The sequence below is a fragment of the Nyctibius grandis genome, chromosome 4 (assembly GCF_013368605.1).
Source record: "Nyctibius grandis isolate bNycGra1 chromosome 4, bNycGra1.pri, whole genome shotgun sequence".
In the NCBI taxonomy this organism is placed as follows: domain Eukaryota; kingdom Metazoa; phylum Chordata; class Aves; order Nyctibiiformes; family Nyctibiidae; genus Nyctibius; species Nyctibius grandis.
In genome coordinates, this window is record NC_090661.1 from 74712949 (window position 1) to 74739418 (window position 26470).

The 26470-nt window shown below is 36.5% G+C and overlaps 1 protein-coding gene across 1 annotated transcript in view; it reads left to right on the forward strand.

The window, feature by feature from the left end:
* Nucleotides 1-26470, forward strand: part of PARG (poly(ADP-ribose) glycohydrolase) — a 71070-nt gene that overhangs the window by 30470 nt on the left and 14130 nt on the right. The window contains exons 9-15 of the mRNA XM_068398809.1: nt 1386-1543; nt 13841-13920; nt 16410-16470; nt 17140-17215; nt 19574-19721; nt 25255-25333; nt 26132-26240. Coding sequence (XP_068254910.1) covers nt 1386-1543; nt 13841-13920; nt 16410-16470; nt 17140-17215; nt 19574-19721; nt 25255-25333; nt 26132-26240 — 711 coding nt within the window. The remainder of the gene's footprint in view (nt 1-1385; nt 1544-13840; nt 13921-16409; nt 16471-17139; nt 17216-19573; nt 19722-25254; nt 25334-26131; nt 26241-26470) is intronic.

The window sequence follows — 26470 nt, forward strand, 5'->3', positions numbered from 1 at the left end:
GAAATTCCTGACACAAAGTCAAGCAAAAGACTTACAAGTTCATGCAGTAATGCCTTTTATAAAGATGTACTGATAGGCAGTGTAAATTGTGAAGAACTTTGTCAGACTCATTTTTTTCATTAGACGTAAAGCTAAATTTGTTCCAATATAACATACCGTCCAAAATATGCTATTTTTATAGGCTTGTAGAACTTACTAGAGAGAGCTTCTCAGGCTTTTTTCCCCTTCTGGCTGTGTGACTTCAGACATCATAATATGGCTTGTTAATTAAATAGCCAGAAGACAGAATGAGATTCAGTGAATGTGAATATAGTAGTTATAAGAATGAAGGAAAACATTTGTTTTGTGGAGTAAACAGGGCTGTGTATTCAACAGTCTAAATTAGTAGCAATTTCTGTATTCACAGCTAAAAGGATTAAAATGTAGCTGCTCAGCTCTCCTGGAGCTGGGCTAATAGTAATGGCTGAGAACATTGGAAGAAGAGGTGAAAACTCTGTTCTTTTTCTTCTGTCAAGTGGGTTTATCGTAATTGTTACTGGACTCCTTAGCAGTCAGAGTGATATTCGCCCCCGCTCCCCGTGTTATCACATAATTAAAAAAAAGAAATAAAATGCCGTGAATGTGGGGAGCGAAAATTCCAAATAAGGAGGCTAAAGCCTGATAGAATGGAAGATGTTTTTTGCTGCAAGGTAGCCTAAAAAGGTTTTGTTTTGTTCCCCTCCCCTTTGTTTCGTTTTATATTAAAGAAACCCTTAGTAGAGTCAAATAGAACTCCAAACTGAAGACCAAAGTGAAGCTGAGCTTTTTGTTCATTCTGATTAAAAAAGAATGGATAATCATGCACTTTCTGCAAATAATATCAGTGTTATTTCTTCAAGTAAGATGCAAAAATTCAAAGCAAGTCATAGGGTGATGATCTGTGGTGTGACTTCGACCTTTCTTTGTAAAGTATGAAGCATGGTTAGTGTAGCTGAAAGCATTCCTTAAGGGTTCTTAACTATACAGCTATTGAAAGTGGGGTTTTACCTCGGTTTTTTAGATTGCCCAGGATTTGCAACATCCCATCTATTTTTTTTCCCTTCTCCATTCCCCGTGGTTTTGTGTGATAAGTTGTGTTTTCTTGGTCTTTCTTTTTATTACTGATTAGAAATCTGCAGTTTGTCAAGCAAGCTTTTTCTGAATTGCCTTGAATAAACTGTTCTTGACTTTAATGGTTCTGCTGATTAAAGGGTTCACCAATGGCCTAAATTACTCTTGCTCTAATTTAACAAATGTAATTTTGTGCTCCTGTTTTTTCTTTTAAAATGGGTAAGCTAATTATTTTTCTCTCTCCTTCCCTCCCTTCTCTCCTGCCCCTCCCTCCCCCTCACTTCTTTTGTTGGTAGCCAATACCTCTACTGAAACAAAAGATGAATCACTCCATCACAATGTCACAGGAACAGATTGCTAGTTTTCTGGCCAATGCTTTCTTCTGTACTTTTCCACGTCGCAATGCAAAGATGAAGTCTGAGTATTCTAGTTATCCAGACATTAACTTCAACAGGTATGGCACTCTGGAGTAAATGGAGCTGATAAGCCTTCAATGAAAATATTATTGTCATTTAGGCGAGAAACTCATTGTTTCTTTCATGTTTCTGTCACTTCAGTAGTTTGTTTTCTGTCTTTTTTTTTTTACCTCTAAGGGACAAGAAAACTATGCAACTATGTAATAAAGGATCTTGTGCACAGAAAGATATGCTTAATATTCCAAATTTTCCTTTTTTCATGCATGCATGCACACAGACATGCTCTTGCTCTGGCATAATTAGGCTGATACAATTCCCTCCCTCCTCAGAAGCCATTCGTCTGCAAATGGTATATTTCAGTTGTGCTTCAAGTGTTCTATATGTATTTAAATTAAAGGTCAGTGTTTCCCCAGCCATGTTTCTGTTTTCTCCTCTGTGTCAGCAGTGGTGATCTCCACATTAAGTCATACCAATAGGACTTGATTCTTCAGCATCCATACAATCTCTTATCATTTTAAAGCAGTTGTAGAGCTGCATGTTAAAACAAACCTGTCCTTTTTGCTACAAGCTAGCCTAAAAAGGTTTTAAGACCACAATAAGAATTTAATTAAAGGTACTCTGATTTCTAAACAAACACTTATTCTTTTTTCCTCAGTGCTAGATTACAGACAGATTTGATTAGAAATTTTTCTTCACATCTTTTATTTTTTAAATATGCTTATTTCAGTTTTAAGTGGGGGAAGAGGATGAAGACATTTCCTGCTGCAGAATATTATGGTTGACATGGACTTGTAGATTAGAAAAAAGAGTGTTTAATCTTCTGGGCACTTCCATACAAGTCTGTGTAGATCGACCTTAAGTTTATTAGGCTGGAGCTTGGTTAGACTATTGATCTGGAGTTTTTCTTAATTCCTTGCATGTGTAGCGTATATGCTCTGAACACTGAGATAAAATATAAATATACTGTTACCTGTGATCCAGCATATGGATACATGTGTCATAAGAGCTATATTAGACTAGAACTTCCCAGAATAAATTGTCGAGCATGCCAATGCCCTAGTAATGCTTTTGGTGCTTGCTGTCTTTAAGGGCTAGCACAGGTTTCTCTACACTGTGTATTTTAGAAGAGAGACCAGAAAACTATACTGGGAAAAGGCTGACTGTGTTGGTGTTTATTCCAACAGTGCAGTGGGTTACGGAAGAGAAGTGTGAGTGGGCATTAATCCACCATACAATTCAGCATATTTTTCCACCATTAGGTCATAAGAACAAATAAATGAAAATAACCATCCATGCATTAGAAAAGATTTATGCCCAGAGCAGTGAAGGAGGACAGTAAAGTTCTGGCAAGAGTCCCGTTTGCACCAGCTACACACTTCTAGCTGAATTTATTTTTTTTTAAAGGACTTCAAGGTACCAGTTTTTGTTGTAGCTTAAGCATGTTGTAAATCAAGCAGTTAAATTCTTACAAACTACAGAATAAAATGCTGTTAAATCACTGGACTAAATTCATGTTCTCTTTTATGAATATTGCACAGCAACGTAAAGTCACAGTAGTACAGTGTAATACTTACTAGTGGTTAACTCGGTGCATAATATTTTGGACTAATTTTAAATGAAAAAGCCTTGGCAAATTATTAGGTAAATAGTTTCCTGCTATACGCTTAAAGAATGACCAGTATAAAGTATTAACTGTTCAGGATTTTCTGCCCTATTCCAGTCAGTCCTCCTTTGTTTTCTGACTTGACTTCCTAGTGCCATCACTCATAGTAAGTTCCAACAATGTTATTTAAAAGGGGTAATACAGGAGACAATCTTCAGGCCTTCCCCTTGCGTTATGGATGAGGTAACGCTCAGCTTTTAGTCACATTGGGTAGAAAGCCATTTTTATTTGTGTAAGTGCAAGAATATTGTTGCCAAACTGGAGAAAACAAGGGAAGCTGATGTCCTCTGGTTCCTGAGGATTAAAAGTGACTGTTCCTCAGTGTTTGCCAATTTATGCGTTTTTTATATAATTACAGCTTCTTTTTTCAGTCCTTTTTTGCTTAACCATTAGTTGGACCAAAATTTCCCCCACTGTGTAATTTGCATTTGATAATGAGCAGATTAGTGAAGTAGAGTAGAGGTGTGAAAGGCAGTGGATAAAATAAGAGGGAGTGTGTCAGTGAGAGGGGGACTGGCAGGATAAAAGCAAAAGGAGATTGAAGAGAGAGAGTGGTGGAGAGAGCCCTACAAGAATTTACACTGTTTTCTGTCGTGCTACTGTATGTAACTTGACTTAACTGAAATCTAAAATGACTGGGGGGGAGAAGGACGATGGGTAGTATCCTAGTTCTTTTTCCTCCTGTCAGCCCTTTATTTCTCACCCTGAAAAGTTAGTTCTTTAGTAGCAAGGACAGCCAATAAAATGGGCTGTTTCCAGCCATTGTTTCAGACTTGTAAAGACGACAAAGTTTGGTTCACTGCAGTGTGTATTTTTAGCTTGTACAAAAAAACGTTTCATGAAGGTGGATATACTCAAAAGGCAATAGGCAATGACTGAAGTTAAAATGTTTGTGACTTTTTTTCCTCTGTATAACCGTGTTTTGATGTAAAGGCTTTAGAGGCTGCTGCTGTGCTCTGTCTGCTTAGGGATGGGCGTAACAAATTGTTCCACACAGCAACCCTTTCTCCCCACAGTATTATGGTCTGCAGCTTTTTCCAGACTTATTTCTTTCGTCAGCATAATTCGTTTGCTACATGACTATGAATTAATGACTTTGTTCTTTGGGTACAAAAAAAAAATCTGCCATGGTTCCCTAAGGAAGCAAAATTACTGAGCAGATGCTAGCATTTGAGGGATTTTTTCTTTAGCAAATGTGGAGTTCCTTGATTCCACTATGCATGCGCCCTTTCTACATTCATACAAAAGGCTTCCTCTCCTCCTCTCAACTCTGAGACTGAAAAAATAAAATTTGTGTCTTAAGTTAGAAACACAACTGTATAAGCTGTTTCTTTCTTGTGTTTTCAGTTTTACACAGCAGTCATTTATCACTTTATGCAGACTTAAACATTAGTACCTCTTTATACTCTATAAAATACTTTCTACATTTAAATGCTGTCATGTTCCCTCTTCCCTCCCAGTCTTCTCCGTGCTTTAGGTTTTTATGTGGTATTAACTAGCATTGTGACTTCCACCCCTACTCCCCGCAAGATACAAATCTGTTTGACAAAACAACAGTCAGTGCAAGATATTGAGAATTTACTCTTCTTTCTTTTGGTTTGTTTCCCTTTCTTTCTTTTGGTTTGTTTCCCTTTCTTTCTTTTGGTTTGTTTCCCTTTCTTTCTTTTGGTTTGTTTCCCTTTCTTTCTTTTGGTTTGTTTCCCTTTCTTTTCTGTCTGGTAAGCATTTTCTGGTGCACCAGTACTTGGCTCTGTTATTACAGTGATGATGGCAAGTTGCTTGAATGCTGTTGTGTGTGCTAATAACTGCAGTTGATTGGAAGGAAGGCCATTTTCTGTGTTAGTATTAACATAAGTCATCTGTGCTTCACCTTTCCACTCCTGTCTGTTGTTCTTGCTAGATGAGAGGAGAAGAAAAGTGACCATTCCTCTTTTGACACTGCAACACTTAGCTTAACAGTGTATTGTGACACCGTCTATTTTGATTGTTCGTCATGCTGAAGATTGAAAGTCATTTGTGTATAATGAAATACTCAGTAATATAATTGAATTCTTCCCTTTTGTACTTGGCAAGGATGGGTCTATTATGATTCTTAAGTCATTAATAACATAATTCATTTAAAATGTAGTTAATAAAATTGAATTCATAGTTTTAAGTTTGAGAGCTTTAATATTTATGAATTCTAGTAGACAGAATGACATCCATTCAGTGGCCAAACATTAGATTATACAAATAGCATAAAATACTGCTTCTGTTCAAAATATTTAAAGAGTTCAATTTTTCTTTTTAAAAATACTTTTATAATATATAAGATGGAAATACCTTGGACAGCTTTATGCAAAAATATCCCATCACAAAAGAAAGAAAGAAATTTGCCATTTTATTCCTCTTACTGATAAATTTTCCATGGAAGTTGCATGCTTGTTGAATGTAGAGCATGAACTGCGCTGCCTCTTCCGAGATCATCTCTAAAATTATGACGTTGGTTGCACAGTTTAAAGTAGTTTTTTATGGTGATGCTCATAATTAATCTTCTTTGTGAATAGCTTGTGGTTTAACGTAGCACTTTCATAAAAATATATTCCTCTTGAAATATATTAAAGGTAAGACTGAACTATGCTTTCTTGTATTTATTTTTTGTAAGATGCTGAAATGGATACAGTCTACTGTCACACAAGACTTTGTGCTGTGGAGGTTTCTCCTCTCCCTGTTGGCCAAGTTATCAGACCTGTGTCTTAACACTATAGAAATTTGTAATTTAGGAACCTACCTAGTTTGATTATAGGTAAAGAGAAAGTATAAGGAAAAAAAATTCTGCAATCTTGAGTTGGTGTTCTGGATTACTGGAAAGGAGACAGGTTTATCAAGGACCCACTTTGCTTTTGCAGTGTCTTTGACCTGCTAGAGATAGAGATCCGTTCTTAGCTGTTGTGTCAAGTTACAATAACTCCTCTGTTTTCCTTTTCAAAAAAACTACTGTAGTTAAACTGGAAATACTGTGCATCTATAATAGCTCCCATCAAAGCAGCTGAGGTTATATTCATAATTGAAGGTAGTATGTCTAATGACGTGAGCCTGGTGGATCTCTTGGCACATGCATTAGGGGGTGTTCTGGTCTGAAACCGCCAGTATTCCACTAGGACTGAATTTCTTCATCTTTATCAAAAAAACCTTTAAAGTAATTAGAAGTGATTGGAAGTGAGGGGGGAAAAACCCACTAGTTAAGATATATATGTCTTTTATGGAATGTACTATATGAAAGGAAATGGGCAAACTGTATAGTACGTTTATGCAGGAGAATTGAAATCTAATTTACCAGTAATGCAATTGTGTCTTCATAAACAACATCAATTTTGCAACACTAATGAGTATTCTCTGGGGAATAAATTATGTAGCGACTTTGAGAGAGCTTGGTTTGGACTGAGAGATGCATTGCTCCTCTGAAAAGTGTTCTAGGTTTGCTGAGTTTACAGACACTGATCCTACAAAACTGATTCTGTTATGCCTGCCTTAGCTCTATGTTCTAGTTAGCCGTGGGCGGAATACTTTATAGGGTATAGTTTTCTGAAAAACTTAAAATCAACATTTGTGTGTAATAAATGATGAAATACAATAGACAACTTTAAAAGGACACTATTCTTTACAAGTCTGGGGTAATTACTTTGCTATAGTGATTAAAACAGTACTCAATCTGAATTTTTTTTTTGTTAGCTTAGTTAATATAGTAGTTTAGTTCAGAACTTAGTTGTACCATGCTGTGGGATGTCTTTTGTTTTAGAGCCTCAGGGTAAAACATTTCACCATGCTATTCCTTGGAGTTGAGTACTTGGACTTTGCATCTTACCATTTCATCAAAGTCAAGTATCAGTCTGATGTACTTTAAGACTCTTAAATCACCAAAACTTTTTCTTAAAACAGGTTTATAATGCTCCAAGTTAACTTGCCAGAATAAACAAAAGTACAGAATGAAAAGCACAGAGAATAGAGATGTGGGTATCTGAGATGGGAAGATAGTTTTTGCATCTAGACTACGAACAAAATTACATTGTGTAATTTTTTTTTATACAAGTCTTAAAAGTAGCTATTTAATCTAAAGATGAAGTTCTAATTAAACATAAGAGTGTTGAATAGCACAGTGTTCTTAAATAACTTTGAGATGATGACAGCTCGTAACTATTGACACATGACAGTAAATAAGAAATTGCCTGTGAGATTGAATTATTGAATGTATTGTTTTTCTTCTAGATGCCAAGGCAATTAAAAAGCTCTAAATTACTTCCTGTATAAACAGAGAAAAGGAAGGTGGTTTTAATACAGAAAGGAATTCATGTCACTAAGTGGAAGAGACATACAGTAGGCACCAGAAAAGCAGAACTGAGGTTGCTGTACCTGACTTGTGTGAGGTTGTGCTCTGTTTTCCTCTCGGGAAGTGTAAGATCAGGATGAGATAAAGACGAAATAAGCACTATTTTAAAAATATTTTTATTTTATGAGTGGTATAAAAATATTTTCTTCCTGCATCCTAGTGGATTGTCTTGCATACCCCCTGAGGTGCTCTGGAGAGCAGAGTGGGTCTGGGGTATTGCTATTCACAAAATACAGGTATGTAAGCAGGAAGGAAACATTGTGTAATTCTTTTCTCTTGATAAGGGGAGTGTAAATGGTAGCAATGAAACACCTTTTGCAGCTCCATTCTTCATGAAAAGTCCTTGACCAGTAACTGACTGGAACTACCATTTTTTTCATTGAAGTGGAGCTGTAGTGATATAGCATTCTGGTTTAAAAGGCAGATGAATATTTCAGGGGCGGGGAGGGGGGGGATGAGACACGATGACAGACAGACACCACACCCAATACATAATGAATTGAAACAGCTCTCAGAAAATACTTCAGACAAAGGATACAGGTAATTAATATAATTCCAGTTATTCCTATATGGTAGACTGAATTACTTTTATATATTTGGAGAGAGATTATTCTCTGTCCTGTGCAATCGTGTGATGAGCATGCATAATTAATACACATTCCAATGCTTACATGATGAGAGTCTCGCTCTCTTTACACATTGATGCGTACAGATTTCCTAGACATTAGATAAACTAATATCTATAGGTAGTCCTTAATATGTGTGTGACTGAAGTTACCTTGAGCACAATTGAATAAAAATGTCAAATAATATTGTGACAGAACTCTTACTGAAACAAAGTGCTTTGATCAACTGTGCTTAGCATTGCAAATCAAAGCTTAAAAAAGTACTTAATTACAAATATCATACTGGTTTTGAAAAAGGGAGAGTTTTATTGTTCTTTTCTGTTCTTGGAACTCCACTTTTTTTTTCCAGGGGGAGAAAAAGTTGCAGGAGGAAGGTGGAAGAGATGCTTCTTGTATGTTCCCCAGTGCAACTGATGTAATCCTAAATGATGAGTTTATTGTGTTATTCAACACTATATTAGTTTTTCCTTTAGGATTCTGTGTATCAGTATGAAATTTTAGTAGTTCCCATTGAGATTGCTACCAATTGAGAATGCTCAGCCTTTTAATGAAAATAGCCCTCAATCATATGGAGAGTAATACAAGTTTGACAGTAATATACGTAAGCATAGTATTTCCACCCCCACATGTATACATCAGATAAGCTTAGGCTTTGAAATGCAACAAGATACAAAAAGCAAGGTGCTTATTTTATTCTTTTTCCAAGCATTTTGGCATTCTATACGTTAGACTAAAGCTCTGCGTAGTGATTAGCTCTGTTCTTGAGATTGAAGGTAATGTCTATTCAGTATTTTCATTTCTGCCTTAACTTTCCATCCTTCTCCCTGCTCAGTACCATTGCTGGGTGAAATTTATCTATTCATACTACTTCCTTGTAAATCCTTCTTCCACTTTTATTTGTAGGAGAAAAATGAGGTTTTAGTAAAATGTCTTGCACTTGCTTAGATGCTATGTTATCTTTAGTGAGATCACACTAAAATACAAGAAACAATACAAGTCTGTTTTCAACTATAGCAGTAAGGAAAAAGGCATTTACTTTTTAGTGCCTGTGGTAGTTAAGAAAAAGCTTACATAGTTAATTGTGGGGACCATAAGTGTAAAATCATGTATCTACACTTTTGCAGACAGCACACATGAAATGTCATGGATTTATGAATGGGAAGTATTCTTTGAAGTATAATCCATACTGCAAATTTTTACATATTGTTAGAGCATGGACAGCTTTCTGAGTCTCATGATAGGTTCTGATTTCAATGTAAAGACATGATTATACTCTTTGAAAATAAACATTCAAAGGAAGCACAGCCTGGGGATGGGAAGATACAGGCTGGGAATGGAAATGTTGATATGAAATTATTTAACTGGAAGGTTAAATCACGTGATTGTAATGGTTCCTTCTGCTTGTGAAAATTACTGGAGCCAGTTCTTCAAGTAACATCAAGGGATCAATTTAGCTCCTTGGAAATTAAATTTTATGAGTAAACTACTGTATTTTAATTAGACCTTAATAGGAAACAATGTATTTCGGAACTGTTACTTAAGCTGGTTCAACTTTTCCCCAGTAAACTACATGCATGCCAAGGCCGCTTTTGTGTAGCTCTTAATGTTATTAAATCATGTTGATGTTGCATCATTGGTGATGCACCCTTTGAAGTACCTTGCAGATTTGCCAGTAGCCTCAGCACTCATAGGACTTAGGAGCAAGTTCTTTAAAGCTTTTGGCTCCAGCTTTCTAAGGTGGAAATGTTGGTTGAAAAGGCAATTTTGAGTTTACAGTCAATGAGACTGCAAAACCCTGCAAAAAAAAAATATATTGGTTACCCTGCAAAAAAAAAAATATTTCTTACACTTTAAAAATGCTTTTTTCCCACCCTAAAATTTTAGGAAGACACTAATGCAAAACAAATGCACACGTATTTGTAATAATTTTTGAAATAGTATAAACCATTGCCTTGTAACTTCACTGTATGCTTACTGACAGTTGTTGAGTAACTTAAAAATTTTTTTTACACTTTCCCAATATAATTTCTTATTATTTTTAATATTTTATTTCTTGTATATAGGATTTCTCTTCAGAACAATTGAATTAAGTGTCTGATCGTTTGCTAGGAAAGAGTTTTCATTTAGCCACAATGACTTAAGCAACCTACTTTGTGTATATGACATTGTTCACACATCTACTTTCTTATGTTTTAAATCTCTGACCTTGATTCCTCCAATACTTAAGTGTATCTCTGTAGAGGTCTTTTATTTGATTAACATTGCTGCTACTGGCTTGGAAGCTGGAGAGCCAGAGATAAATTTGCAGCTGTGTTGGGTGATCAGCCCTGCAAGCTTACTTAGCTCCTGTATTTGCTAAATTGAAGTTAGCTGCATGGCAGTGGGAACATCTTGTACAAAGCAAAACAGCTTACATATGCAGTTGCCGGTAATATTTCAATTACTTTGACTGAAAGTGTGCTTGCAGTGCTTTGCATTTGATTTACAGTGCACTTCATTTGGATGAGTTCTTTAATTGGAATTAATGGGTTTTGGCCTTGGGTTCTTCTGTCAGGAAATTGATTATGTGGTTTCCACTTAACGTTTTGGGGTGTTTTTTTTAGTACGATCTGTGTCTCGGAGCTTGCAGAAGAATTTTATTTAATATCTTATTGATGCCCTCATCTAGCTTTGTTCTTCAAAATAGAGATTTGCTTCAGCAGTAAAACTTCTCATAACGTTGCCTAATTCATCATTTCAGAAGTAAGGTTCAAGGTTAAAACGTTCATACCTTTGCCTTGTTATCTCCTCACTTAAATTAATGGGGCAGGACTGGGCCATTTTCAATTGTAAAAATCACTGGCTTTTACTGTTGCATTTGCAGAGATGACTGGTTACTTTGTGCTGTGCGTAAGAAAGCTTGGCTGCCTGTGTGTATTGGGAGAGGGTTGGTTCTTCTCTTGTGCTTTTCTTCTGACTTTAGCATAGCTTGGTGGAAGTCTTCTGAATCACTGATGTCATTGTGGTATGATTTCTGTGGAAATTTAAGAGAACACATGAAGCAATCAAATTCAACTGAATGAATATCAATAGCTTTAAATAAATAGATACTATGAGGGTTTAAGGCTAATTTGTAGCCCATTAAAATCTGTGGGCATTTTTTCCACTGGTCTGGTTGGCCTTTAAAACAAATTCCTAATGTTGTAAAGCACTTTTACTTGTAGTAGCTGGAGACAAGATTTCCTTGGTCTGGTTATATGAAAATACGCAAGTAATACTAGTGTTTTGTATTTTGCAAACATATCTATAATAAAAAGCATGTTTGCAGATAGGCATCTTCAGTTTGCCACTAGCTCACTTATAAAGGTAAGTTCTAGGCACAGAAAATACGAAGTAAATCCAAGCATATTAATCTAAGACATGGTGTCTTCAACCTGCCATAAATGGCTATCCTTTTATGAGTGCATTCTGTTTTGGACAAACTTCATTTGTGGTGGATTCAGTCCTAATGTGTGTGCATGACTGATGTTGCCTGCTTTTGTGTTCAATAAATAATTTTTAAAAAAATATTTTTCTGTATTTAACAGTGGGTTTTCAAAGATAAAGTACAATTTATGTTGTGTCATAGCAAAGAAAAGCAAATACTGTGAGGAGGAGAAGGGTGATGAGAGCTCTTGGGCTAACTGCTATAAAAGATTTGCTGCATGTAGTTACTGGATGCATATAGCTACTAGGTCAAAATACAGGTAATTTTGAACGCCACAGTATTCTTCTATCCCCACTGTATGGAGTATCCCCCTACAGCAAGGGATGCCTGTGCCAGAACCCAGAGCTTTTCAAATTCTTTTGTGCTGCCCTGTGGTTTTTACCCAGCCATATAGGGCTAGAACAGAAATACAGATATCTCATTGTTGTAATTATAGATGGTGGTTTTGGGAATATGTATCTCTGTAAATGAGATTTTTCAGAAACAGATCAGCATTACTTTAGCTTTGATCCCAGAGAAGAAGAGAGGTAGTTACCACAGCTTTTAACAAGAGAAAAGACAGGCCAATGCTGAACATTTCAGGTTTAAAAAAATATTTGGTTGAAATTCCCTACTTGACAGAGTGACTGCATTTTGGTGAGTCCTTGTAATGGATGAAACCAAGTTCATCTGCCTTGCCGTTGCCTTTTATCTTGATCTGACTTATTTCAGGCATAGTTTTTTCAGCTCTGGACTTCTCTTGCCCAGTCTGCTAGTTATGCCAAATCATGTATTGCCTTTGTGACATGAAGAACTCTCTCCTGAGAGAAGGAAAATTTCAGTTTGATGTAAAGAGGCAAAAAACTAGTGAAGGTGTGATTGGACTAATAGATAAATTAACCCCTTTAAAGGATTCATATCAAATGAGACTTCCAGATAAAAGGTCAGAGATAATTTATGCTTTTAGGCGAGACCTGCGCATGCACACACACACATATCAACTCATTCTTTTATGAACATCTTATTAGCTGTGCAAGCACAACCCCTTGGTAGAACTTGCGTATTGGCCCATTTTAAAATAGACTGTATAAGTCTGGAGTTTGCCGCCTTAAAGTCCTGTTTGATTATTCAAAGAATAAAAAAGTTTTCATAAAACCCTTTTAACCTTTTAAAAATTAGCTTCTGTGACTTAGTATCGATTTTGGATTAAATTGATCAGCATGTATTCTTCATAAGAATTTTTAAATTCTGAAAAAATTTAGTTCACTTTCCTACTAAAAGCTAAATTGACCTGAAAGCATTCTGGTTTTAAAGGCAGGTTGTCATTCCAGTACGTGGAAACAATTGAATAATGTTGTGTCATTACTTTACTTAGACTGTTGTTTGGGGGGGTGGGGGTGGATCTTACATCCTCGGGGCTTTCACTGTATCGGACATATTTTAGTGAACTTCCTATTCAAAGGGTATTATTTCTGAAGAGGCTGCTGTTCTTCCTTCCAGATAAATTCCATTATGTGTTGCCAATAACAATGCCTTGTCACTTTGTTGGAAGTGAAATTAAGTAATGTGTGTTCAAGTTGCTGGAAGATAGATGATGCAGTAAAAGTATTTCAGCTAGCCTCAAAAGAATACATTCACTTAATGGCTAAAAATAGGATGCTTCTTTTTAGTGCTTAGGTTTTTACAAATGAATGTCAGAATGCCAGTAGTAGCCCAGTGGGTGAAGCAGTTTGTGTTGGGGGTAGGGTCTTTTCTTTAGAAACACCGCTGGTGCAGTGCAACTCTTGAAAGCAATATGGTTGCATTAATTCTTCTCTGCAACTCACTGAGCTGAAAGTAGGGTAAGACATTTGGATCTTGGAGTACTCAACATACATGTTTTCACCCCTTGCTCACTTATTTTAATCCAAGACAGTCTGTTGCAAATAAAACTAGTAGTTTTCCTGAATGTTCATATTGAAATTATATTTTTTGATATTGCAAAATCAGTATGAGTGAGGTAGGCATTCACTTAGCATCTTCATCAGAAACTTAGCAAGTGAACGAACTTGTTACTCCTGAAGACCTGTGCTACAGAGGGGCTGTCTAGAGAGTTCTTTCCACAATAGAGTATTTAAATGGAAGGCTAATCAAAATATGTGCATAATAGTTAAATCACAATTAGTAAGTAGCCTAATAACTATGCACACTATATCCCTGGAATCTAATTAATTGCTTTTATTTCTTGTTTTTCAGATTGTTTGAAGGACGGTCACCAAGGAAGCCTGAGAAACTTAAGACCCTTTTCTGCTATTTTAGGAGAGTCACAGAAAAAAGTATATCCTTTATTCTTTTTTTTTTTTTGAGCTACAAAGCATGTACATGAAAAATTTAAACCCATTAAATTTAGAAATGGCTATGCAGTATTATAATGGAAGTGCATAACAAAAGCCAGCTTGCTAAGTACGCTAATATTCATATTAATGTCACTTCTTCTCGTATAGGTGTTGCATGCAATTCAATTTTTTTGCACAGAGCTTATTCTGTTTTCTTTTTTCTGAGATACATATATGGGAGGATGCGTAAAATATATAGAGATATATTTTCACCCCCCTTTATATATATAAAGTGTGTGTGTACATGTATAAATACACATACGTATAATGTTTGTAATATATGCAGCTGTTTGCTGCACCACATCAGAGTGAGAATGAAGAGGGAACTTAGCACCATATGTAGTCATTAAAATCACAGTCTTAAAGATTCTGGATCAAGCTTCAGATTTCCTGCAGTATGCACCTTCAGTCCTTTGACTATAACGTATGTACTTCTGAGGGATTTTCTCCTACTTGTGTTGATATTTCAGGTTTTTCCTTTTGTATTCTCCCAAAGCAAAGCTGTTGTGAAGTTTCCCCAGTTCAAATAAAACAAGTGATAGCAGGACATGAGATATCCCCAACTCTTTTAGAAGTTAGTGCGATACTTCCCTCAATGTGTGTAGTCAGATCTTCTGTTGTTATCATGAATTTGAACATCTGCATAAGCTTTCAAAAATAGATTTTTTTTTTTTTGGTGAGAACTGTATCAGACCTTATATATTGCTTTTTGAGGGACAAAGAGATTTTACTGCAGTAGCATACATCACATGTGCAGAATTATCCTTATTACAGTATTTTTTTTTTAGAGAACTTTTTCTTTACGTGTCAGTATTTCACTATTAGCTTCATATTCTCTTAGAAGGGTTTGTTTTAAAAGAAAGACAGCTTTAAGCTATTAAATATAAAAATCTCTTTACTTGGTTCAATCCATCTTCAGTCCATCATTTTAATTTGCCACAAATTAAATGCAGCTACATCCTGTTTCAGCTCTCAGACTTTAAGCAATGTCAATAGAACTAAATTTCTGAGGTAAAAAGTAAATTGTGATCTGTGTGGGACTGAGAAGAGATACAGTGTACTAGCTTTTTTTTAATACTTGAGTAATAATGTTTTCATGCAAACCAAATCCTAAACTTATGTAGCTGTCCCTGATCCCCTGTGTGTATGAAATCTGTTGGGAACACGGTTTATGAAACTACTGCATTAGATTTGGTAACATTTAAATATAACTTTAAATAATATTTAATGAGATTCTTGAGTGCTCTTTTCTTGAATTAAAAATTTGTATCATACCTTTAGAAGACCCCACTTGTTCTTTTTTGTGCAAGGAATTAGTAAGACTGAAGTAACTTAGCTCTATAAATCACTGTAATAATTTTGCAACTCTTTTTATTGTCAATGGTAATTGAATTCCTTGTAAAAGAACACAGTGGAGACTATATCAGCTGAAGACTTTGTGCTCAAAAGGTGAATGCTTAATTTGTAAAATATTGCCACTGATACAAAGAGTTCCCTTGTGGAAAAGCACTTGATTACTGAAAGCTGTGCACTTTTTTTTTTTAACAGCAAGCAACCCTTTTTTTCCCCTAAACCCCTATAATTTTGAAGAAAAGCATAGGATTATTTAAGGCTTTTGGAAGGATATGTTTGTGCTTTACATACTCTTCTGAATGTTTTTCACAAGCCAGTGCAGTAGACTTAGTGGAGCAAAGAAATGAGTCTCAAATGAAGTTTTTATTAGGATGACTTCACCTAGTAAAAGGTTGATATTCTCATTCTGTTGTAAAACTGAACTTTTTTGGGTAAAATAAGGAGAGAAGATCGTAATGCATCCTTCTGGCAATGAGCAATAGCTCCTCTTTTTCTCTTGGGGGCAGGAGTCTTTTCTCAGTTGAAATACAGTGAATTTCATTAGCATCCTGGCAGGGCTGAAAACTGCTTGATTTGGAGTCCACTAACACTGCATCTTTGTCGACATAGTAGGACTTTCTTAGAAATATGAGCTGCTGCTTCATCCATCCATAGGTTGAGTACTCTGTGTGTTGCCTGTTGACCCTGAACAGTAGTCACCTCTACAGGTTCACAATTTCTTTTTTTCTAAGTGGCAGCACATTTTACTTTAACTTCAACTATTGAGTCTTTCTGGTAGTGTTTACAGGTTAGGTGAAAATCACTTAAGAAAGAGTTTTTTTTCCTTGATCTGGAAAAAGAAAAATACTCAAACTCCAAAAGGAGAAGTGAATATTTTGGTCTTCATGTTACTTGTTTTCAATTTGAGCATGGGCTGACAGGGAAGGATTCAAAGCTGCTCTTGAGGAAAGTTAAGCTCTTGTGTTTCTGCCAAGAATGATGTTTGTTGTAATTTTAAAAGCTGATCACTTAAAATAACCGAAGGACTAAAGCTCCAGCAGTTAATACGTTTTCCTCTGGGGTTGGTTTGCCTGTAGAACCTACGGGATTGGTGACATTTACAAGGCAGTGTCTCCAGGAGTTTCCAGACTGGGAAAGGTAAGTCAAACACCCTGTTAATGTAAGAAACTTCTTAAATCAGTAATAACTGAATCCCATTCATATAGAATTGATTCAGGCCTGTAAGTACTACAGAAAACAATGTTTGGTATAGATTGTTATGGAGAGAAGTACTGAGGGAAGTGGGTGAACTGCCACAAGTAGTTTGAGTGCCCTGAGTTTTCTGGTATGTTTGTTTGCCTGTGAAGCCAACAAGCCATAAGTGAATTTTTAAAACAGTAGCACATACTTGGTGCTGTTCCTTGAGTAGGGAAAAAAGAGAGAGATGACTTGATGTCAGAAATGACAGGAAATACAGTGAAGTATGGGTGATAACCATCATGAAAACACAAGTGTTGCATCTTTCTTTGCTCACTAGCAAGTTAATGTGGGACAAACTTGTGTGAAAAATATAGAACTTCAATTTCAAATTTGGGGTTTTATGGTGAAAGAGGTGGAGAAACTGAACAATTGACTGTGTTAAACCTTTACAAATTGTTTCTGAAAGGCAAATGCATTTTCTTTAATTTGCCAGAGTTTTTTTTTTTTAAACCACCTTATGTTCAAGGTATGTAAGAAGTTTGGGTTTGGATGGGTTTTCTTTTAAAATGGATATCTTTGTGTGGAGATTCTGTAATCATCCTCTACAATATTTTTCCTCAATGATAGATCTCAGAAAAAACTGTCTAGATTGCATGTCACCTATGAAGGCACCATCGAAAGCAATGGACAGGGTATGCTACAGGTAAGCACATATAACAGTAAATGTGGCTTTATGTCATGTTTTTGTCATGCTTTTATGGTCTGCCAGCTTAATGAAGTTATTTCTTTATCCTCAATTGACTTAAATGACAAGATGTTATGCGATGCAAAAGAAACATCAAAATTAATTTCATGGGCAATCTTAGTACTGTCAATATTCCCCAGCTCATTTAGGTTTGCACATGTACCTGGTACAGAAAGAGCTGACAGAAAATCACAAGCCCTGGACAGCTTCAGGTCTTTTGGTTCACACCAGGATCAAAGATTGACAAGATGAAAGTTTCAGGCTGTGATGTTGATGAGTTGTCAAGTGTTTCAGTTTGTTTTTTAAAAAATTATTCTTGTGCCCCAGACAGTGACCAGGTCAGTGGTTCAGGAGACTTTCTTGCTGCTGCCAGCACCACTGTTTCAGTCTGAGAGCCAGTCAGCAGAAGAAATTCATAAGGAGGATGTCCTGTCCATATCTATAACAAGGAACACATTGGAGTTTTCAAAGTAGTTGGGTAGGGTTTTTTGCTTTTCTTTAAAACAAACAAACAAACAAACAAAACCCCAACAAAAACTCTGCCTTCTAGAGTTCGTTTGCCAAAAAGAAAATTACAACTTCTTTAGCCAGGAGCAAGTGCTGCAAAGAGGAGGAGGGAGAATAAGGACTTTTTTCTGCGATGCTTTTTGCTCAAACTTTAGAATGTCTCATGACCCGTGAAACTTGAGCACTCAAATGTGTGTTGAAATTATTAAGAACTCAGCAACTGCTTGATAATAACCATTTTTCTAGTGTCTCTATTCAACTATACTGTAACCTCAGAGATGAGAGAAGGTTGAATTATGCCTTTTCATGTAATGTTTCTGTTGCACTCTGTGAGTATTTCCTAGGATGTGATATTTTTCCTCCTGGCTATTTCAAGTCTTATCAAACAAAACATCTCTGCTCAGATGAAGAGCGCTCACTCCAGGAGGGAGCAGGATGAGCAAGGCAAGACAATGCAGGAGGCCACAGTGACCCCAGCCTCAGTGGGCAGAGTCACTGTCTGGGACAAGCAGAGCAGGGATGGTGACAATAACAGTTTCTGCTGACTGGTGGTCATCAGACAAAGGCAAGGTGATGGGTCAGGTCACCAAGGTGATCATCCTGGCAAGGTGATGCTCGCTTTCTGACCAGATGTCTGGTCAGATGTGGGCATCAGCCCAGGACAGGGCCTGGGCATGGGCCCATACATGATGTGTCTCAGGCAAGGTCCAGGACAAGGGTGTCTGTTTGTACGGGGACCATGTGTTGGGGGCGAGGATGGGCACCCAAGGTGAGGCTACTCAGCACAGTTAAAGTGCATTTCGGGCCCTGACGCACTGAACATTTGGATAGTTTTCGTGTTACTTTTTTGGATCATAACCAAGTTCAGCAAATCTTAAAACAACTGAAGGGTGCTGGTATTTCCAGAATAGACTTCAGTAATGTTTGCTGTTGTAGTGGCTGGCTTTCTGTGTACTTTAGACTTGAGTCTGACTCCTGAATCACTTTGTAATCTACACAGATGTTCGTGTCACTCCAGCAACTTTTGTTCCCCTCCTGTAAATGTGCTTTCAGCCATCTAAATAAAAATCAGTAAGAAGCTAACAACATTTGAAAGATGAAGTGACTGTTTAAAATTATAAATTTATATGGGCAATTTGCATAAATAGTAATCACTTTATTGAATAAACCAAATCACTTTAAAACTGTTGTCTATATAAAAATGTAATTTGCAAAATATGTATTATTGCAGCAAAAAATGCTCCAGAGCTCCTCTGTTTCAAGCAGAAACCTTAATGATCAAAATGACTTGCCTTATTCAAGTGCATTTCAAGGAGATTTCATAAGAGATTCTTTTAGGTACAGAACAACTGGTACAGGGGCAATGCTCATCTAAAAATGCTTCAGTGTGGACAGGTGGAGCAGAATGCTTATCGAAGGACACTTAATAATTCTTCACTGTCCATAAAATGCAAAAAGAATACTGTAATTTGCTGTTCTGGTCTTTCACGTGTACTGAAATGTGGTTTATTCTTAAATATGTGCTGTTCAAAGAAAACCCACAAGACTTGGATTCAGAGCATTTGAGATGCAAAACTTTATTTTGCTGTGTAATATCTCACTTGTCTTAAGTTTTCTGAGAAGGAGAAAGGAAAAGAGAGAAAGGCATGCTGTTAATCACACTCTGTCTTGCTGCTTGTATTTTTAAGCGATAGCAGCAAATTTCAACAGAATTATTGAAATTTGTACAGGACTTTATTTACCTTGGTAAATGAAAGGATTTTATGCTGTTTGCTTATCTCATGATCCTCCTACATATATTTTTGTTAGGTTGATTTTGCAAACCGTTTTGTTGGAGGTGGTGTGACCGGGGCAGGACTAGTACAAGAAGAAATTCGTTTTTTAATCAACCCAGAACTGATTGTATCGAGGCTCATCACTGAAGTCTTGGATCACAATGAATGTCTTATCATCACAGGTTAGTCCTTGCAGAAAATGTTTCACATCTTATTCTGGTTTTATATACAGAAAATATTTTCAAGTTGAAGTTTAGTATGTTTAAATGCTGTACGAATAAAAAAAAAAAAGAAGAAAAAAAAAAAGTCAATACTCATTTGGCAAAGAGCTGCTTTCTTCACCCCACCTCTTAAGACCATAGGGCCGCTGTTCTAATAGATGTTTTGTGAAAGAAACAACAACAACAAAAAAAATCACAGCAAGCAGACCGAACTTTTTTTTATCCTATATAAATGTGTTTGAGGACTCAGTGTCTTTAGGCCTAGCTAAAGAATACTGTTGGGCAATGTAGGTAAAAGCCACAATTACCAGCTATTAGCTGGTCCCAGCTATTAGCAGGTAATGCTTTTGTTAGGTTAAAGCAGGGGGCAGGGGGTTTGTTCCTGTCTGGAATTTGTAACATTTGATGTGATCAGTGGGATTGAATGAGAAGAGAAACTGCCTTCTGGTTACCAAAAAGTGGAGGAAGAGGAGAAAATCAGCATCCATTAAAAAGCATAGAAAGTCAGGAAAATGTGTCTTAAGGATTTTGATCTTGTAAGTTACAAACATGTGTTTATGTTACTTGTAAGTTAGTTATGGGTTCCTAATTACAACATCAAAACCTAATTGCTTCTCCAGTGTGTTGTTGAGGGGCTGTGTGTGGAGATGCGCTGTCTATCCAGTGCTTTGCTGAAAATGTTTTTCCTTTTGTTTCCACCTCTGTCATAGAACTTGGAATGTTTTATTATCAGTTAGATCAAAATACCAAATATCACTATTAAGAACTGGAGAGGCCCAGGTCATGCATTGTGTATCTCGGTTCTATACACAGGAACACAGTGAGCATTTTTATGACTGAAAAATAAAATGATGCTGTATTTTTTAAAATTTACTCTAAAGAACAGCTATAAAGAAAAAATATTTGATCTGAGAGATCCTCTGGGCAAGTATTGTAATAGATTATGTATATTTTATATTTTTCAGTCTGCTATAATAAAAGTGTTGGTTTTAGTTACCTGAGCTGCTTCAACAGTCAGGAATTTGTACAGGTATTAGAACACATTTCTTGGAAAATTCCTTCCAAAGCATTTCTTTCTCTCACATGCATGCACAGTAGAAATTTGAGCTTAGATCTTGCAAATCTTTCTCTGTCCTGAGCTATTGATTGTGCTGGGCAGAAATCTTTTGTTTTCAGTCTTATACTTGGTAATCTTTTTAAGACAGCGTTTTATTTTGTTTTTCCACCCTGCCAAAATTAATGCCTTTTCTGTGAAAACTTTTTGATAAATTGGCTTTTGTGATTACCTTTTTTTAAAAAATGAGTCAGAAAATTATTGGCCATTGCTGATTTCTGTTGTGCATTTTGGATATGATACTATAACAAGATTAATATATTGAAGTACTGTCCTCCGGGTGAGGCTCTTCTGGGGAGGGTAAAAACAGAGCGCAGCTATCAGTCTGTGTAATAACTGATTGGGGGAAAACACTGAATGTTTTGAAAGACCTTCTTCCTTTCCCCTGCAAAAAATAGTGATTTGGCATGAACAAATAAAGGCGAGGATGTTTTTTCCCTGCGGCAATACTCTTTTAGCTTTCTTGAGTACTTCATAGTGTTTTGCAATTAGTATTTGTGATATGGTGTTCTTCTCTAATGGAAATGGCCATTCCATCATTTTCATTTCATCCCTGGAGCAGTTCCACCTCAGTTCTTAGCCAAGTTTCCACTGTGTGTCACAATCCTCTTGATAAATTACATTCTTTGTGATGCATCTTGACTCAGCAGCCTAATAGGTATAACTGTGTAGTTTAAATTTGCAGAAGAGTCTGAGAAATTGGAGAGAAATTAAATTTGTTATGATTGCACAGTATCTGGTTAAGATCACTGCTGTAATGAATATGGGACTGGTCATGCAAACAGTCAAGTTCTTCAACACGGACATCTACCTACAAAAATGTCAGCAGCAATGCCGAAGACTCCCACAGCTGCATTTCTGGTAGAGCTGTGAATGAGTGTCAGTGCTTTTCATTCAGGTTCTTTCTTTTTTTTTTTTCTTTTTTTTTTTTTTCTCTTCCCTCTTTGAGTTCATGTATACTCAGGCAGCAATAAGAGCAGGTGAAGCTGTGCCCCATGTTTGTTTTAAATCTACAGATTGAACAACAGCCAGTCCTGACCGCATCTTAGTGATGCCTTTTCAGAGACTTCTAAGCACATTACCCGTGCAGTAAATGAGATCAGATAATTGATTCAGCTGAAAATTTACTCAGAGAGAAAAAATTGTTTTTCAGCTGGATTTAGCAGGCTGATCGTGCCACTTTCTGGAGAGCCAGAAGACTAATGGTGGTGCAAGATAAGGATCAGAAGAACTGATTGAAAGGGAGAGAAGGACCTTCCCCTCACTTTTGGCAGTAAATGTGCATTTATATGGGTGACTACAAAACTATACTCTTGTTTTTTTCACATGTACTCCTTTTTATTCAGTGCTAGTGGTACTGCCTCTTCAGGGGTATAATTTCTAGCTCATAATAAATACTAGAGGGACAGTATGGTGGGGTTTTTCCCAATCCCTGGGAACTCTATAATGCCATACAGATCATATGAAAAGCTAGACTATGGAGTCTGAGAAAGGTATATTTATTTTTAGTGATAATTGCAGCTCCTTCTAGATGGATGAGGTCCCATAAGCACTAACACTTGGCAATTCCACTGTTTGTCTGATGCTGTAACTATTACGAGTTTCACAAAGAATGTATTTTTGAATGATATTTTTATATACTTTCTTTTTACTTTAGATAGGCTTTTTTAGGTTTTGTAGCTTGTTTTTAAAGTTCTGATGGAACTGTGCTACTATGCTCTATTTGTGGCTTGGCTTTTTTTACCCCTTTATTTTTTTAATGGGAAGAAAAAGATTCACGAGAAACATTAGCATATCCAGTTTATCCTGTATGGCTTCTGTTCTCCCAGCAACAGCAGTTTGTATCCCAGTAGTTCACAGGCAAAAGTGCTGCCAGTTGAATAACCATTTTTGTCTGACAAATTTCCAGAGCTTCACTTATGAAAACCGATTGATTTTTATTAACTTTGGGTTTCTGGGACATGAGTTTAGAGTTCGTGTGATTTCTCTGAGTTTCTCTGTTATTGATTATCTTTTTTTATATATATGTGTATTTGCTTGCTTGTTTGTTTCCTGGTGCTTTTGTCATCAGACACTGCACTTCCTAAAAATTAATGAAAACAATGAACCTTGGAAGAGTCAGCTTAATACTTTGACTGTCATTTAATCTATCCTCTTACGATATCTTGATAACCTAGTCTTTTCTTACCATGTGCTAGACACCAAAGGAAATGCTTCATTTTCAAAGTTGGAAGTTTTGCTAGGTTGTCCCCTAAAGAGAGATCCTGGAAAAGTCACATATGTTCCTTGTCTGTATTTTGTTACTATTTGCTAAGACACTTTTTCCAAGCGTATCAGTAAAACTGAATTTTACCTATCTCAAGGTAGGTTGATAGCCCACAATTCGATTAGAAGGCTTACTTCTGAATATTTAAGCTGCTCACAGTTGTCCTTTGTATGAGGACATGGATGTATGTGAACATATAGGCATATTCTGCCATCACAATTTTTAGGACTTTGATTTTGTAACAGGGAGTGAATTCCTGGTGAGGAATCTTTTTACTGTAGGGCTCATTTTGCATAGCAACTTTTTGAAATAGCCTTGAGTGGAATTTGTGTGCCCTCAGTATGGTTAATCATCAAGGCAAATCTAAATAAATGAGTGGATAATAGGGCAGGTGAGTTGAAGGAGTGCTGATAAGTCTTTTCAGTTAAAATGAATTTGGGTAAATGGGGAAAATGTCTTGAAGTATATGCATCATTTTAAACAGTTTTTAACAGCTTGTGTTTCCTATGCTTGAGACTACTGAAAGCAAGCATTCAAATTCCCTTGTCAGATGAGGTTAAAAGTGAGTAGCTTTATGTTTTCTGATTGTTCAACTTTTATTTTATTTTATTTAGAGATTGAAAAACATAGTCTCGGAATATCACCGATCTATGCAATAGTAAGGCATTACTCGTCTTAGTAATCAGATGTTTTGTGCTGTCAACTTACATGTCTTTCTAAAACCTATTTTTCTGTTGCATTTATAGGCGTAGCTGGTGTCACTGTAATTAAGGAGTTGCTTTAACAGTTCTCTTCTTACTTTTATTGTTTATAACTTGTGCCCAACTGTACCTGTATGAGGTGGAATTTTTCAAACAAGGTATTCTTTTCAGTCCCCTACTTCTGAAATTCAGCTGTTGCGAGCTCAAAACAGGGGGAAAAGTTGTGATTTTGCTGTGGTGTTACTTTAGGAGTATTTCTTTGAAGCATTTGTGCATCCTCAGGCTTTGAAGCAAGGTCCTGGAGTTCAGTAAAATGAGGTGAAAGGCAGCCTTTTAGAAAGGTTGTGATCCTTGCTCTCAGTTAAAAGCCACTTTCTTACAGCCCTTAATGCTTGCCAAGATACCCTACTGGACTTTTTCACAGAGCAGTCAAGTATGTTCCAGACCATGGTTCTGTGGGTCCTTGAGCTTTTACGGAAGTAGCTTCTTGGAACAGACAGCCACAGCTGAGAGCAGTGGCCTTTTGGTCCATTCAGTGCCATTAATTGCTGCGATATCTGAGAATTTGTGTCAGGAATCATGCTGAACAAAAGTAAAACAATAACAAGGGAAAGAGGAGCACAGGGCAACGAGACTAGGAAGCTTAACAGTCCTACCTATCCTTACGTAAGGTTGCCCTCAAGAGACTGTAGGGCAACAAACTGGGTAACATTGGCATGTTGGAAATCTGCTTGGTTTCTGACTGGGAGGGTTTTCTTTGGCTTTATGGATTTTAATTTTGTTAGAGAAATAAAACTTGTTAGAGGAATTAAATGTATAAACATATCCTTGAGGTCCCTTCCAACCTGATATTCTATGATTCTATATAGCTCATTTTTGAATCTCTATATTTTTCTTCTCGTGTTTCCTAAACCGTCAGCCCAGATGTTTGCTAAATTGTGATGAAGTAGGGTTGCCACGTTTTCAATAGTGGAGTTGACTATTTTATCATCGTGTTTACAGGTAGGAGCCTTAAAAAAAAGAAAAAGCAAAATGCTGGTGGTGTGCAGGCTCACAGTCTTTGTTAACCATATATTAGCCAGTAAAACTTTAAAGATGACAGGCAGGTTATTGAGAAGCTATTGAACTTGAGAGTGGCAAAGTTGAAAACTATTTTCTTGTTATATACTGGACAGCATACATAGATCTGCACTTGCAGTGTTCTATGGTGGATGCTACACATCATCTGTGAGAAAGAAGCTTCTACTGGTTACAAGAAGATCTTGTGTTCCTGGTGCAGATATGAATCTCTATTTTCCATTGCGTCTGAGAGCTATGTGTTCATTCGGAGAAGCAGTGATTGCTATGAAAGATTTGCCAAGTGAAAAAATATGTACATATTTTGTATGTAATATGGAAAATAATTTGTTTCAGGTACTGAGCAGTACAGTGAGTATACAGGCTATGCAGAAACTTACCGGTGGGCAAGAAGCCATGAAGATAAGACCCCAAGGTAAAGTTCCACATAAGTATTTCAAGTGAAGGAATAAATAAATGTTACAAATTTGAAAACTCGGTGCTTTAAGTATTTCCTAGCATTTGCCTTAATAGAGAATTTGACTGTTTGATCCTGCTCTCTTCAAGTAGAGCCAACAACCTAAGAAAGTTATATTAATAATGAGATATCAATGCTAATAAATGGTATCTGCCAGTATGTCAGTTCTTAAACCAACATCTTCTACAGTTATATGTATTTAATATACTGGCCGAACTGTGGATTGTAATGTTACAAGAAGTTTGACAATGACATCTCAGGTGCCACAGTGCAGCTGATGTGTGGCAAAATAAGTTTTAATATCGTGAATCTGAGTAGAAAACTCTGAGCTCTTAAATTTATTTCTCAAACGACGTTATCATAGCATGTACACAAAACTATTCATTTGGTATAGAAACATACACAGTGTACTCTCATTTAAATGTTGGAGGAAGACAGAGGCAAAGTGCTTTTCTTTGACCTTGTGGTATTCTTACGTACTTAATAAACAGTGCTGTGTAATTAGATTTGTTTCACGTTTATCCCCAAAGTCTAGCCAGAGTATTTCTAAATTTATAGGGAGACCTGTCTCATTTCTGATGCTGCATTGAATCCCAACCCACAAACAAAAAAGTGCTCTATTGTCTGTTATGAGCTCACCTTTCTAGCTTCTTCTGACAGAGAAGCTCTGCAGGGAATTGCTCATTTTGGATCATGATTATATGGCAAATATTAAACAACTAATGTCATCTACTCTTCTCCTCCCTCCAATTTTAGGGATGAATGGCAGCGACGCTACACTGAAATTGTTGCTATAGATGCATTTCACTTCAGACGTTTCCTTGATCAGTTTGGTCCAGAGAAAATTAGAAGAGAGCTCAACAAGGCCAGTAACTTCTTACAATGGCCTGCAGTCTAATGTTTATAGTACCTTTTCAAATATTTTTGTATTATTATCTTCAGCTAAGGAAGTTCTTGCTTAGTTGTGTCTCTTACAAAAGGTGTACTGCAGGGTTTTGCTGTCCAATGTTAAAGCAGAAGCTTGTCAAATAGAATGACTCTTATACCTTGATATGCTATTCAAAGGTGTATTTTATTTAACTTTCAAAAATTGTA